Source organism: Syngnathus acus, chromosome 1 (assembly GCF_901709675.1).
Source record: "Syngnathus acus chromosome 1, fSynAcu1.2, whole genome shotgun sequence".
NCBI lineage: Eukaryota > Metazoa > Chordata > Actinopteri > Syngnathiformes > Syngnathidae > Syngnathus > Syngnathus acus.
The window spans coordinates 5,923,655-5,938,324 of record NC_051087.1 but is presented as its reverse complement, the minus strand read 5'-3'; the positions used below and the strand labels follow the sequence as shown (position 1 = coordinate 5,938,324).

At 38.9% G+C, this 14,670-nt stretch overlaps 4 protein-coding genes across 4 annotated transcripts; 2 read left to right on the top strand and 2 right to left on the bottom strand.

The window, feature by feature from the left end:
- Window positions 1-52: 52 nt before the first annotated feature.
- On the bottom strand, window positions 53-6,540 carry hgsnat (heparan-alpha-glucosaminide N-acetyltransferase). Its single transcript, XM_037246103.1, has 18 exons — window positions 6,056-6,540; window positions 5,153-5,271; window positions 4,954-5,090; window positions 4,419-4,534; window positions 4,268-4,337; window positions 4,106-4,175; window positions 3,886-3,989; window positions 3,630-3,706; window positions 3,504-3,534; window positions 3,261-3,421; window positions 3,074-3,189; window positions 2,877-2,998; window positions 2,607-2,733; window positions 2,438-2,524; window positions 2,111-2,188; window positions 1,730-1,800; window positions 1,543-1,655; window positions 53-1,421 (listed from the first exon to the last, which is right to left on the bottom strand). The coding sequence occupies exons 1-18, from the start codon at window positions 6,150-6,152 to the stop codon at window positions 1,240-1,242; spliced, it is 1,878 nt and encodes a 625-aa protein (XP_037101998.1). The 5' UTR covers window positions 6,153-6,540; the 3' UTR covers window positions 53-1,239.
- Window positions 6,541-6,562: 22 nt separating this feature from the next.
- On the top strand, window positions 6,563-8,400 carry dctn6 (dynactin subunit 6). Its single transcript, XM_037246146.1, has 7 exons — window positions 6,563-6,701; window positions 6,890-6,954; window positions 7,040-7,145; window positions 7,397-7,482; window positions 7,591-7,638; window positions 7,729-7,871; window positions 7,948-8,400. Exons 1-7 carry the CDS (start codon window positions 6,673-6,675, stop codon window positions 8,032-8,034), a joined length of 564 nt encoding a protein of 187 aa, XP_037102041.1. The 5' UTR covers window positions 6,563-6,672; the 3' UTR covers window positions 8,035-8,400.
- Window positions 8,401-8,420: 20 nt separating this feature from the next.
- Window positions 8,421-13,960, bottom strand: gtf2e2 (general transcription factor IIE, polypeptide 2, beta). The gene is made up of 8 exons (XM_037246134.1): window positions 13,735-13,960; window positions 12,894-13,074; window positions 10,319-10,401; window positions 10,065-10,172; window positions 9,761-9,943; window positions 9,579-9,672; window positions 9,262-9,377; window positions 8,421-8,990 (listed from the first exon to the last, which is right to left on the bottom strand). The coding sequence occupies exons 2-8, from the start codon at window positions 13,051-13,053 to the stop codon at window positions 8,871-8,873; spliced, it is 864 nt and encodes a 287-aa protein (XP_037102029.1). The 5' UTR covers window positions 13,054-13,074; window positions 13,735-13,960; the 3' UTR covers window positions 8,421-8,870.
- Window positions 10,866-12,624, top strand: smim18 (small integral membrane protein 18). Its single transcript, XM_037246158.1, has 2 exons — window positions 10,866-11,124; window positions 12,144-12,624. The coding sequence occupies exon 2, from the start codon at window positions 12,149-12,151 to the stop codon at window positions 12,476-12,478; it is 330 nt and encodes a 109-aa protein (XP_037102053.1). The 5' UTR covers window positions 10,866-11,124; window positions 12,144-12,148; the 3' UTR covers window positions 12,479-12,624.
- Window positions 13,961-14,670: the final 710 nt, after the last annotated feature.

Sequence of the window (14,670 nt, the reverse complement as noted above, 5' to 3'; positions counted from 1 at the left end):
ATTTAAAAGGAAATACTGTGCATTTGTTAATCAATAATGGGATCTGAAACTATTTACATTACATTTTGTTATTTAAAAAGAGAAATAAACATGTTCCACAAAAACTGACCTGCATCCTTTATGCAAATTGAGAGTTGGTAGATACATAAGAAATCAAACATATCCAAAAGAAACAGATGTATGCGAAAAATACATATTAACACTTGTTACATACCAAAGTAATGATGTAAGGAACTGCAGGTTCTGTTTACTTTCTCTTTATTATATAAATACAGATGTACGTTATAAGCACACATACATTGCAAACATGCAACTATTTTTGAAACCCACATTTAAACATATTCAACATATACTGCTCATATAAAACTATTGCAATGTATTAACAGGAAAAGTATAGGTAACAAAACAAAATCAGACAGCAATTGGAATTTTGTATGACCAAGCAATATTGAGGAAGGTGCCACACTGAATCAAGTCTTAACTACATACTGGCAAATACATCCAGCAAAAGATCATTAAGATAAAATAAAGTGAATCACTTCAAGAGAACAATTCTTTTATGTGTAACTGAAAAGCCACTGAGAAAGTCAGGCAGCACAAAAGTTTCTTTACTTTGTTGTAACTGTTTTTGGATACCTGAGCCAAAAAAGGCAACCCTCTTGCATACTTCTATAAAACACAAAACATCAACAAAAAAGGTGATCTTGTTATACAAAATTGACTTTTTGGCAATATGTAGGTATTTATCGCATGCAGAGATCTGAAATAGCACTTGGTTCATTACCATATGGTCAAATGTTTTCAGCTTTGCATGGAAGCAAAATGTCAAAAGTGAGGGTGAATGTTTGGTAAGGATATGAAGGTCCAAGTGGCCTACAAAGGGCAAGGACAGCTACATGTGATTCCTTCCATACTTGCGAGCTGTGCAAAATGAGGAATTAAAAATTAGTTCTTAGTGTTGAGAAGAAGAAAAAAAAGGATTAACTCTAACGTCATCATATTCTCAACATGTCTATTTTGGTCCCACTTCTTCCTGAGTCACAAGATATCCAGCACAAGTCAGCTGCTAGGAAAGCTATGTGAAAAGTCATTCAGTGCAGTCATATGTGAGCAAAATGGCAAAAACATTAAGATCATGAAAACAGAACATTCATAGAGATCTTGAAATCCAGCCTAGATGTGATTTAAAGTCCCTTAACTTCCATTTTCTGAGCATTTTAGAAGAATCCACCAAACCTCTTAGATTTTCCAGAATATCTTTTTCCTGTATAGCACGTAGGAGATGAGAACCCAACAAGAAACTGCCACCAGGTTCTGGGTGAGGTGCTCAACATGGGACTGAGTGTTGACCATGCGCCAGCGGAAGGGGAAGTAGTCCTCAAACACCTCATGCCCCACATACACAAGGATGGAGTTCATGCCTGGTTTTTATTAAATAGAAAAATGCAAATTCGCCTCAATGAGTATATTCAGAGGTTTGTATTTTATGGATCGCTGAAGTCCACCTAAATGGAATTTGAAGTTGGTATTTGCAGTGCTCACCTGGGTAAAAGAATGGAGCTCCAGACCACCACTTTTTCACATCGACGGTGTAGTAGATCAGAACAAGCAGTACGAAGGCAAAGCAGGCAAGTGTTGTCACATAAGACAGAGACCTAGAAATAAAAGGTATACATTATTATAAGTATTTTGGCAAAAATCTTGAGAGACTATAGAACGTCATAGTTACCATAGATTCTTATTGACAGGAATGAAGCCCCGGTTTGTGGAACACTTGGTGAGAACAGCTGATATGACGCCCTGTGTTTTACACAAAAATGATTTTATTAGATTGTCCTATTGGTATCCCATCACAGCTGTTTTAAAAAAAAAAAAAAAAAAAAGCCAACGTGATATCAATTTTCCAAGCATAAAATAAGTTTGAACTGTACAAGCTAGGATGATATAATACACAAATGTAACCTTCCCGACAGATCAATACGGCTCCCTGACACTGTGGTATTGATTTAGCAATATGCGTTGCAGTAATGCAATATTTACCAAATCATTGGCTCTCATATTACTGTGCAGGTGTAAAAAACTAAAGTACTTGTTGATAAAGTGTGCTCACCAAAAAGAAACCCCAAATGAGAAATCTTGATATAATACTTGAATGAAGATCTCTGTAGTGTAAGATTATCTTTCCTGCCTGAGAAAGTTGAATGGACAATGGTTAAAACCTTTTGCAGTAGTTCCTCTTGTTAGTTCCTCTTCCGCTAAGAAAGAAAAGCCCACCAGTGGTCACTGAAATAATTTGGTTACGGTATTTTCTTTGTTTGCGTCCGTAGCTGTAATTATGCATTCCACTTTTGTCAGTGACCAATGTGGGTGGTTCGTTCTTTAACGGCGGTCTCACAATAAGTGTCTAAGACAAACATTTGGAGACAGAAAGATTTACCTGTAACCCCAAAAAAGCAATAACGATGGAGTTGATGCTGCCAAGAACCCCCTCGGGATCATACGGCATGTGAGTTGCATAAATGACCTTCAGTAGAAAACAACAAAGTTTGTAATAACAATATTTCATGTGTCCATGGAATACTCAGTTGTATTTGTCCTTCACTAACCCTCGCTGAGGGCGTCTGGTAGATGTGGTTTTCTCCAAGAAGCCAGCGGTCAACAAAGCCAGCTGCTCCGCCAGTACAATTTGCATACATGCCCATGTCTCCAATCCCACCTGGACCAAGATAGCCACTGTTGCAAAAGAGAGGATGCAGGAGAGTCAATTTCACAACAATGTAAAAGCAGTTGTGAATATAAAACCAACTTATCAGGTTGTACAGGTTCTGGGTTGAACTGGTAACACACCAATCAGGTAAAAAACATTTTTAACTCACGTTGGGCAGCCTGGTACAGGAAGCAGAAAAGTGAGGCAGAGCCAAATGATCTCTAGGATGACTACAAAGATCCAGGCTGGCCAGTAGAGCAATACATCAATGCAAGAGGACCACCATCCATCCTGGGGGGGAAAAAAGACAAAGCCACATAGTTCTCCTCTTAGCAATGCACATCTTTATAGCTCTAATTGTCTAACCGTTGGTAGGACGTCAAGATGAGCCCTTGCCACCAACAGATCCAGGCAGGCTACAACAAAGTATGACCAGGCCAGGCGCTGCAGCACACCCGGGATCCGCAGGTTGTCCCACGACACTGCGATGTGGAGTAGAATTATATCAAGAACAGAAGTGAACCCAGGTGAATAGCAAAAAGCTCATACTCACAAAAACCCTGGCAGTAGTTGGGATTGATAACCAGGACGCCAATAAGGAAAAGCTGTAGGCTCCTCCACATTACTTTCTTCAGCAGTGACGTGCGGCTGAAGCCTGAGCGCAGCATGGAATTGATTGAAAGTGCAATGGATGTTCCCATAATAAAAACAAACCTGAAAAGAGAAGTGAGCTCTAGAAATCATGACAACCGTAAATAAGAACTGTAGAAAACGGACATGACAATGGATCATTTACCAAGGAAAGACCAGATCTGCAACAGTTAGGCCTGGAATGATACAAAGAGCAAACAGTCCCTTTTATAAATAAGAAAAAATAGTTCAAGGTCTGTTGTGATGAAAGACAACGGAACAACATCCTCACCGTTCCAGCTCTCATGTTTGAAGAACCAATATCGTCCTCCTCCATAATTCACAAATACCATAATAGTCAAGGAGATCCTGTCAAGTAATCAACATGACATCAGGACTCAATAATTTAGTTACAATCTAACTCTGGTTTAAAAAAAATATATATAAATATACTCCTTTTCCAAGCACTTTCCAAGACTGGACACAAAACCAAACAAGTCCACTGACAAAGTAGTCAAGAGGGTTCCATGAAACAAAAGAAGCCTTACCCTCTGAATGTGTCTAGAGATCGCAGCCTCTTGCCGGGATTGGGTGAGGGCGGAAGGATGTTGTCGGTCATTGGCGTCACTATCCTTCCAGGGGAGCCCAGCTCCTGGAGAGACACATAAGCAGAGCATCCATTATATTTGAGTACACTTTACAATGCAAACAGCCAACGTGCTTGCGAAAACGAAAGTAATAGCCACATGTGCGTGAATAAATACTCACAGAGTTGATCAGCCTCTCTGTCTCCATGGTGCCACCAATTCTGAAGAGGATACCCCTTACTAAATCAAGTCTGTTAACAAGATAGATATTTGGTTACAAAGTCTAACACGGAGTCAAAATGATATAAATTAGACCATCATTTCAAATCATGTCATGACTTACGCAAATATTGCTCTTCCCAAAACATACAATAATCCCAGTCCGGCAAAGACAAGGAATGCTACCAAAATGGCTGCGTGGATTGAAAGTCAGAGATTAAAATTGCAGCAACATGTAAAATGACACTTCAATATATTTTGTGTGATGGACTTACGTATGTAACTATTGACTGGGACTGTGTTAGTCACTATGGAGCAGTTGACCGCAGTGTTATTTATATTTTTGACCCATAGAGAGTAGTTGCCCTGCTCCCCAAAATGGAATGGAACTCTGCAGATAAAAGATAATCTGTTTATCACATAGTGCAGCGATAACGGAAATAATTGATTCGCGACTATTCTTAAGAAGAACGCTTCTCAAAGAGTCTAAAAAAATAAAAATACTTTAACCAGCAAGAAAGCATAACAAATGCTAAACTCAAAGATCTACTCTGGAGCAATGGAAAAAAAAAACAAGTAAACAGATTTGTAGTGGAATAATAGACTAAAGTATGTAACAATGAAACTGGTTCACAAAGTCCAGATATCTTGTTTTGCAGTAAAATCTGGACCCGCTTCACTTAATCAGGTCTAATTTCAACATTGGTACCTGCATTATTCATTTTTTTTTTTTTTTTTATATATTCCTCATTTTCCCCCATTTTATTTACTGTTCCACTATCATCAAATATTGTGGTTTCTTCAACTTACGAGCAGACGTCCAGGTTGAAAGAAGTGCTGTTGACTTGGACTGTAATTCCATGCTGTGTGCTTACGATGAACTTTCCCGAGGTTGGCTGACCTGGATTTACGACAGCAGGAATCACCCCAAGCTGTTGATAAAGACACTAACACACACAAAAAGCAAGATTTAAAAAAATGCACATAATGAGACAATTATGACATTTACCTGATAGCACCACTGTGACACCCAGGACACCTCCACATCGGTATCCAGTTCATTGATGACTGTCAAAAATGCTTCATCCATTTTTAGGTTTGGGTGGTGTTTTGATTGAAATATTCTAGCTGTAGACAGAACCACAAGCAGAAAATGACATCCACTTTGCATCTGTGTTTGTGTCTACTAAGCATGCAATGATTAAGTTCCTTCTTTTTCCTTTGCATCTGACCGCACCCATACACGCTTTTCAGCAACAAGGATATTAAATCAATCACATCTGATTTGAATCACATTAAAACGTGCAGAATCAATTGAATAAAAATCAGAGAGAAAGGCTCGTTTGATGTCATAGCTAAAACGGATTAGAAACTAAACTAGAAACGCACTGCATTTTACCTCATAAAAATGATTTCCTGTCAGCATTATTATATTAATATAACCAATGAGACGGTTGTGGAATTTGATGTGTGGGAAAAATGAGCATACACACAGATCCATCCATCCATAACGCTTTACCCTTGACACGGTTAATGTTAATGCCTTCAAGAAGCATGTGAGCTAGTGGGCTGGCTTTGTGACGGCTGTACAATCACATGCTCATTTAATCCGATAAATATCCCCAAGAGGGAATTTTGAAAATCTGAAAGCCAAATTATAAGATTTGCGTGGATGCAGGGTTTGCTGGACGCTCATTTTTAGTGCCAGTTTAAACTTGGTTTCAAATGATGATGTGATCACACTGGTTTTAATCAAACGCATTATATTTAGTAAATACATTGAATAAAAATGATCTCACAAGAAGGGAAAGGGGATATTTAAGCCACGTGGAAGGTGCAGTGATTTAGCTGTTAGCTTGAGAGCTAACCTAGGAGAATCGTAACGCGAGTTTACTTTGCGGAATATACTTACAGGAAGGCAGTTCAGCTTTCAGCGGTGAAAGACAAATGGTGATTAGCAAGACAATAATTGAATAATACATCGTGCTATATTTCTTGGATTTTGCCATCTCGCTCTCTTGCGCCTTTTCAGCCGCGGTGACTGATGTTGCATCAATGTTTTTGTTTATGTTCCTTTTACCATGGCAGACAGATTTCACTTCCGACTTGATCCTGTTTTTTGGTATTAGTGGAAGCGAGAAGGGTCAAAGTACATTGGCAACGCCAACAAACTTTCATTTTTATTGTATATTGACGCACGTTGGTTTTGGTAAATTAGATTATTAAGACAACACTGTTGGTAGATAATAGAGAAAACATTGACATCGTATTGCTTTTGTGACCATGTTATGTTCATATATAAATGTAGTTATCCGTATAAGTAATTTCAAATAAACATGAAGACTGGAGTTTGCGTTTGAAAATAACAACAATACAAGAGGCGTGATCGGGATCTGTTCCGTGCCTCGAACCAAAAGAATTTGCGCATGCCCATTAACTTCAACGGTAAGGACGTCAAGTCGATTATCGAGTGCTGTTTTATAGTCGAGTATCGAGCAAGGCGACTCCCTTCTGATTCCATCCATTACAATGGCGGATAAACAAAACGCTCAGAAAAGGTAGTATGAACACGCATCTCTAAAAGACGATCGGATTGCTTATTTAGTGCTCGGGACTGACCAAAAGATAAATTCATATCATTGTTGACGTAAAGTGAACGCTGTGTTGGGCGGGTACTAGCTTAATTGCAGTGCTAAGATATTAGCCAGATTGACAGGATCTGCAATGTGTTCTTTTTTTTCCCCAGCGTCAAGATTGCAGCAGGAGCTGTGGTGTGTGTTGAAAGTGAAATTAAGGGGGATGTCACTATAGGTAGGATGCCTCGCTTTCAATAGCTTACAAGCACAACTTCACGGTTGTCAACAATGTAGCAACTGCATATTTTGCTTCCACTCAGGCCCAAGGACAGTGGTCCACCCAAAAGCACGAATTATTGCAGAAGCAGGGCCCATTGTAATTGGAGAAGGCAACCTGATCGAGGAACAAGCTGTCATTATTAACAGGTGACAATGGATGTCAGTGACAACTGATGTCAAAAATTGTGTTTACAATCACTTTTTATCTACTCAATACAGATCATTTACCCAAAAGTTTTTTTTAATGTCTTCAGTCCATGCATTGTTTTCTTCCAGGACTTATAGAATGGATGAATACACCAATTTGATTGCAAACGTCAAAAATTATGAATCATTGTGAAGTGTTTGGCCGCAATGTTGCTTGGAGTAAAATGTTATGTTTGTTTCTATTATAATAGTTACCCAGAAAACATCACACCAGATGTTGAAGTGGAACCAAAGACGATGACCATTGGTATCAACAATGTATTTGAAGTTGGCTGCTGTATCCTTTTATTTGCTATCATTACCTCGCTGAATGTTTTTTTTTTTTTTACATTTGTCGTTTTTCACCTGTCCAAATAGTCCACATTTTCCTCAACTGATTTCTTAGTGTCACAAGCCCTTAAAATTGGAGACAACAATGTAATAGAATCAAAAGGTGAGTTTTACTTCCACCGATTGCAATTTGCAATGTTGTTTTCATTCCAGTTTGCAATAATTACTCCGTGTCTTGTGCTATGTTGTCTAGCTGATGTAGGTAGGAACGTCATCCTAACTAGTGGCTGCATCATCGGGGCCTTCTGCCAGGTGAACACCTGTGAGGTCATACCCGAGAACACGGTCATTTATGGTTCTGGATGTATGAGGCGGGTGCAGACTGAGAGACCACAGGTAAGTGTTGGTAAATTGTTAAAACAACAGAAAAATCATCCTTCTGCATAAATATTTCTTCTCTATTGTGTTACAGCCTCAAACACTTCAGCTCGATTTCTTAATGAAGATTTTGCCCAACTACCATCACTTGAAGAAAACCATAAAAGTCAGCCATAGTTAAGTTATCATAATTCAAGTTGGAATTGTGAATAGCAAAATACGAAGTAGCTCAAGATAAAAAGTCAATGTAAAAAAATCAACTTTATTTTCATCAGTACTTTTTCCTTACTGGTATTTTATACTAACCTCAACACCTTTATGCCACTGCGCTAACTAATATGATCTGATAAATTAAATATGCTCAATTTTGCACTCATGTTTTGTATTACATTAGAGTAGTTTTCATTATGGCTACCAGATCTTTGCTTTTGTTGGTAATTGTCTTCTACTCACCATTAGCATGGAAGGTTTGCTAATGTAGTATCATCCTGCATATTTATTCTACAAAAATAAAAATGCAAAATTACAAGAAATTTAGAAAATGTTAGAAAGACATGTCTAAGGAGATTGTTTGACAGTATTTTTATTAAAAGCAGGATGGAATGGCCCTGCAAAGTAAAACACCTGAAATATCAACTGATGACATCTCTGTGACGTGCAACACAATCTTTCCTCTGCACTTTTTATGAAAAGGGTGGGTGACTTATCAGAAGAGAAATTGAATTTAAGAAGCATTTCTGAAAATATCTTCTTCCGTATACTGTACACACTTTTGTGTTTAAGTGTCATTAAGAAAAAAAACTATTTACACACATTTCAGCCTGGTTCGGTTTGTAAAGTGGCGTTAGCCCCTTCAATGATGGTTTTATCTGAAAGGATCTTAGGTAATCGATATCCTGTCCTCAAACGTCCTTTTGGCTCAATTTCTAAAATGGACACCACAAAGTAGTCACTATTCACAAGGAGCAAAATCAGATAATACAGTATTAAAGCCGTCCATCTTCCAAGTGTTTAATTTCACTTTTTAAGCGGCACACCATCTGCATAGTCCTCCAGTACCCCTGCCAAATGGTTGTTGTGGGTCTTGAAGTGTCTCTTTCGCTGACCAGCTTGCTTCTTCCTCTTTTGAACTGGTAACTGCGGGAAACAACAAAACAGTGAGGGCGGGTTTGGCAGGGATGTTTGCGGTTCATTCATTTCCACTGAAATATGAGAGGCAATCGAAGCTTGAGTAGAGAGGAGCTTTCGAAGCAGATGGACTCAAAGGAATTCATCTTTCTGAGCTTCAAGCTGATTCGATTGTGGCTCCTTGAAAAATAACGTGTCCAACGATATTGCGTACAAAACTTAAGATTGACCTCCTCGCGATTTGTAACTCAAATTGATTCAAAACCAGTTGGATACTGACCACTTTCTTTGGCCCCGATTCCTGCATTGAGGTGATGCCTTGCTTTTTCAAATACTCTTCAATCTTCTCTTCATCCATGGAATCCACTGGAACACTCCTCCATAGTTTCTGAAATTCTACCATTAAACAGGAAACAAATTTTGGCCACATTAATAAAACATCTTACATTGATTAACATCAAGCACTGAAAATGGATCGAAATGTTCAATATAGGTTCATATTTACAGTATAATTGATTGTTGGGGGGGGGGCAAATGAGAGAAAACTACATTGAAAACACTGCCTAAATAAACGTAAAAAGATGAGTGGACACTGACCTTCATCCATCAGAAATTGACAGTGTTTATCATTGTAGAACAAAATCTTCTTCTTATCTGGTCTTGTCACAAATGTGATCTGATCTCCTAAAGCCTGAAAACGATTTTTTGAGAATAGTAGTATGTTAATGATGCTGTTAGAGGGACTGATCAGAATAACAGGAATGTTTGATTGGAGTAACCTTGATGGCCTTAGCAGAGTTTGGCAGCCCCTCCTCCACTTCATCTAGCAGTACTCCTCCCAAGCCCAGCTGATCATGTTTGTCCAGCAGCCTCAATAAAGCTTTTTTGTCCTTTAGATTGTACTTGGGCTTGAAGCCATATGTGCCATCCCGGACCTCAATTTTTGGATTACTGACCAATGCCTGGAGTGAGGAGAAAATGCACAGCATTCAAAATTCAGCAGGAACAGTCTTTTCATTTGCAGAAATCAGCAAAGAACGCAGTGCTACATGAGAATATTTTGGAGAATTGGCGTATACAGACCTCAGTCATAAGCCACTGCTTTTGTTTTAGGCTGATGTCAAGAAGTTTGGTCTCATCCAGAATTTCCTCTAAAGTCAGGAAGTGTGTGTCGCCATTCTGATGTCGTGTCTGTGTAACCAGAACATATCAGGGCGCAGTTGAATGATGAATTTAGTTAAGTAGATCCATATTGCAGATGTGTTTTTTTGTGGAATAAATGATACATTAATTGCAACTTCAGTCTGTCTGGTGTGTAAACCAAATGTAAACCTTACCTTCATGTAATTGACTATCTTTGCAAGACAACCAAACTTGTAACCGGAGCTGGTCTTAATGTTGAAACCGCCATTACTAGACTCTGGAAAGGAATTAGAGAAGAAAATCAGATGAGATTAATCAAAACACCAGTATTAACAACCAGAATCTAAAAAGTAGTAACAGTAGTAACAACAATTAAGACAAAAATGACAACCGGTGTCCCTAACATGAAAAATGGATGATTAAACAATATGTTGATTTTTGAATAGTCCAGGAAATTGAAGCAAAGTAGGAATAACTATTTGACGGCAACCAGCAGTCAAAACGAATTTGACACTGATTCATATAATAATGTGTTGTGTGTGTGTGTGTGTTAAGTTACTTGCAAAGCTGTACAGCATGCAAAACCAATCACCCTAACCCTCATCCCATAATATCCCGGGAGTCCAATGAGAAAACACAGTCCATGGAGACTGCAGAGACGTCCCAATCAGAGCAGAGAGCTGCACCGAATCATGAATGATTAACAGAGTGGGCGGGAGCAACGACGACTGCTGAGCTTCTCTGTGGGCAGCCCGCTGGAATTGTGACAGGCCGAGTAACAAATGGATCGAAGCCGGAGCCGGGGGGAAAGGGCCAATGACTGAGAGGAGACTTTCTCAGCCATGAGGCTCTGCGAGGAGTGGCGGTCGATGCTGCACGCCAACGCGGAGGAGGAGTGAACGCAAAGGGAGGGAGGGAGCGGAGGGGAAGACATAGGTGGGGCGGCAAAAGGAAGCGAGAGCATCTATTGACTTGCGTCCTCGCAAGACCTCATTATCAGGTGGGTTTCCTCTTTTTCTTGTTTTTTTTAAGATGAACACATGCTGAATGCAGGATGTGCTCAGACGATGCAACAGCAGAGGTTTCCTGATGCATCTTTAAATATCCAGAGTAATTTTTTTGTACATAATGTACTAGCAAAGATGGATGCAAACATACATTTAGGCCAAGAGGGAACACGCATGCTATAAAATAAACATGAATCCATTTGGTTACGCTTCGCTAGCATGAACGAGCACTCGTGTGGAAACTGAAACCCTCGCTGACAAATCAACAACAGACCGCTGAGTGTGTGTGTCCAGAGAGCTGGTCCTATAGGAGGACTGGGGTGGGGCTCACTTAGGGTTGGTAGATGCACTGGCTTGGTAATGTAGTATTTTATAGGTTTCCCTGGCTAAAATACATACTATTTCCAGATAATACTATTTTGCCAGCTGATATAGTTTTGGGATCTAAATAGCAATCTCAGACATACATCCTACTTTCAGATACTATTTTGACAGCCGATATAGTTTTGGGATCTAAATAGCGATCTTAGACAACAAAAGTTCGTGATTGTCAAAGCTGTGTTGTTTTTTTTTTAATATATATTATTTTTTAAGCATAATTTATCCTTTTTAAATTGGCTAAAATAACAAATGGCCTGTTACTAATGCAAGGGATGACTAAACTATTCTGACTCCGAGGGTAGGGAATTCTCTTCCTCTGTTTCTGCAGCTTGTAGTTTTCTAACAGATGATCCTTTATTTGAATAAATGTATTATTTCTGCAGAATGGTTGACCCCCTTTTTACAGATTGTGAGTGTATGATTTTCAGTCCAAAAATACCACCACGTGGCACGCTTCGCCAACATCCCTCTTGTGGTGTGTAGCTTTCTGCTCATGGCAAAGCATACTTGTTTACATGAACATACTGGCACTGTTGATTCAATCTCAACTAGGTTGATCTTTAATCCATATCCATCCAAGGAAATTTAGTGAGTACGGTAATAACTTTGAATTTATTTTATTTCCAACCAGGAATCATGTTCAACATCACAACAGCAAACACTACGAATGATCATCCAGAAACCGTTCCTCTCTCCCAAGTCTCCCCGCACGATGGCTGGAACGTGGCCTGCTTTGTTATCATACTGCTGTTCATTTTAACCGTGCTATCCCTGGCGACCTTGGCCGTGCTCTATGAGTTCCTGGACTGTGGCTGCTTTGCCAAAGAAAGAACGCAACACCAAAACCAGCACGAGCACGAACAGCAACAACAACTACAGGAACAACAGGAGGTGGAGTCGGGCAATTGCAGCAACGTGACGACCAGCGTCTGCAATGAACCAGAACCGCTCACAGAGGTGGTATAGAAGCGGCACAGAATTGGGGGACTGAGCAGAAAAACAAAGCTAACACCTTAAGGAACAGTCAAAAAAAAGTTACGACGATGCTGAAGATCCAGTCAAGATGAATTAAAGGGGACAATAAAAATATAAAGGAAAATATTCACTGAAAAGGTTGTCTCAATTTCTTACGCACACACAATCCTCAAATGCCTATTTTCAGCGTAGCAATAGTTTAAAAAAAAAAAAAAAAAAAACTAATTGTTTGGCACCTGCGGAGTCACCTTTCCGTGGATTATTTTTTTGGCGATACAAACAGAAATATCTTTTGACAAATGCATTGTGTAAATGCAACAAATGTACTTTCTCTCAGACTCTTGGACAACAGGCGTGTGCTCACTTAATTCAAATAGTTATCAGACAGATCGGAAGTATCACTCACCAGCAATCTGTTTCGACCCTGATGAGCCCTCCTTTTCTGTTTTGGGCTTCTTCTTCTTGTGTGATCCAGAGTCTGATGCAGCTGGTCTCTTCTCTACAACCGGCGTGGACAAAGCTCTCTTCTTGAACAGCTCCCTGTCCCTCAGTAGAGCAGGATCCATTCTGAACAACTGTCCAAATACCTGAAAGGAACAAAGTGAAATGCATTCATATTATTCATACATACATATTTTCACATGAGCACATTAGTAAGCCCTCAAGAGTAACCAAGTTTGTTAAAAAATAGCTTACTACTGAGACAATAATTTGAAAATGTTACAATTGTAGACATTAGTAGAAGTACTACTAATCTTATAAACGTGTATGAAACTGGTGACGACTGCTGCACAGCATATTAATCAATAAAATCCATACTACTTAAAAGATCATATAATACGCTCAAAACATTTAATACCATGAAATGCTTTTGGGTAATCACATTGACGCTGGAGTAGTTACTTTGGAAAAGGACTGCGTGCAAACATAATAGTAAACAAAGACAATCAAATAATATTAGCCACAAATTAAGTTAACCCAAGGTTTAAATACATATATAGATTCCACTGCAATATTTGAGCTAAAATATAACAAGCAGTACGTTTGCAAGCTGAGGTTTATTGACATTAGCTTGTTTGAACGTAGCTGCAAATGCGTGTTAAATTTAGCGATCGTCGTGTCATTTAAAGCATAAAGAAAAGCGGCTGTTTTATGAACGATTAGCAAATAATCAAGTATCAAGGCATCAAGTAAGCAAAGGATAATGGCTGATCAGTATTGTTCAGTTAGCAGAATAGTGTGCTTACCAGACAGACACTACTACTGTTGCTCTCCGGGGTTTAGTCCAGGAGGACGACCGTAAAAGTCGTCCTGTTGAACTCAAACAACAATTTGCTACGGCGCCTTTCGTCCCCAATGAAACGTTTGTTCGATTTTACGCAATAACTTCATAAACGTGATCAATTATGTGCGTTTACGGCGCTTCCGTCTCGCTTGCCCTGCTTCTTCTTCTGGTGTGGTTCAAATGTAACCGGTTCACAACTTTTGTCGCATTAGCGCCTCTTACTGGCTGTGGATGTGTATTGCTGTGCCAATTTGTGTGATGTTTATGTATTGATTTGATTTATTTTGCGAGGTTTCCACTCGCTTTCATGGACCAACAAATTTTACAGTGCATGAAAACAAAACATTTGACTATAGATATGTATTTTCAATTGAATTTTCGTACGGTACAGTACATTTAAAGTGGATACATAAAGCTAATATTGCATTTCCGTGGGTCCACTTTTCAGTTTTACACAAAGTTGACTGTTCACCTCAATAATAAAGTGCAAGTTAACAGTAAACAAAAGCAAAAAAAAAAAAAAATGAAAATACTGAGAGATGAAAATGCTTTTCCATTTTAGCCAAGAGAAGGCACGGCCGTTTTATTTATAGCAAATTTCATACACAAGTCAACTCAATTACCTTCACACAAACAACAACCAAAAGCACGACAGATAACGTCATTATTCAAAAGCAAAGCAGAGAAAACAAAAGAATAGCACACAAAAATTACAAGAACATTCTTTGACACATTTAAATAGGAAACAGGTTTGATCTTCAAGTTAAAATGGTTTGAATTTGGCTTTAATATTGGTGCTTCACCAGCCATGAACCTCAATGTATGCCACTGAATAACATCCATGTTTCACATCACTGAATAACAAAATTCTATCTTTTCTATTCATCTTTTTTGTATC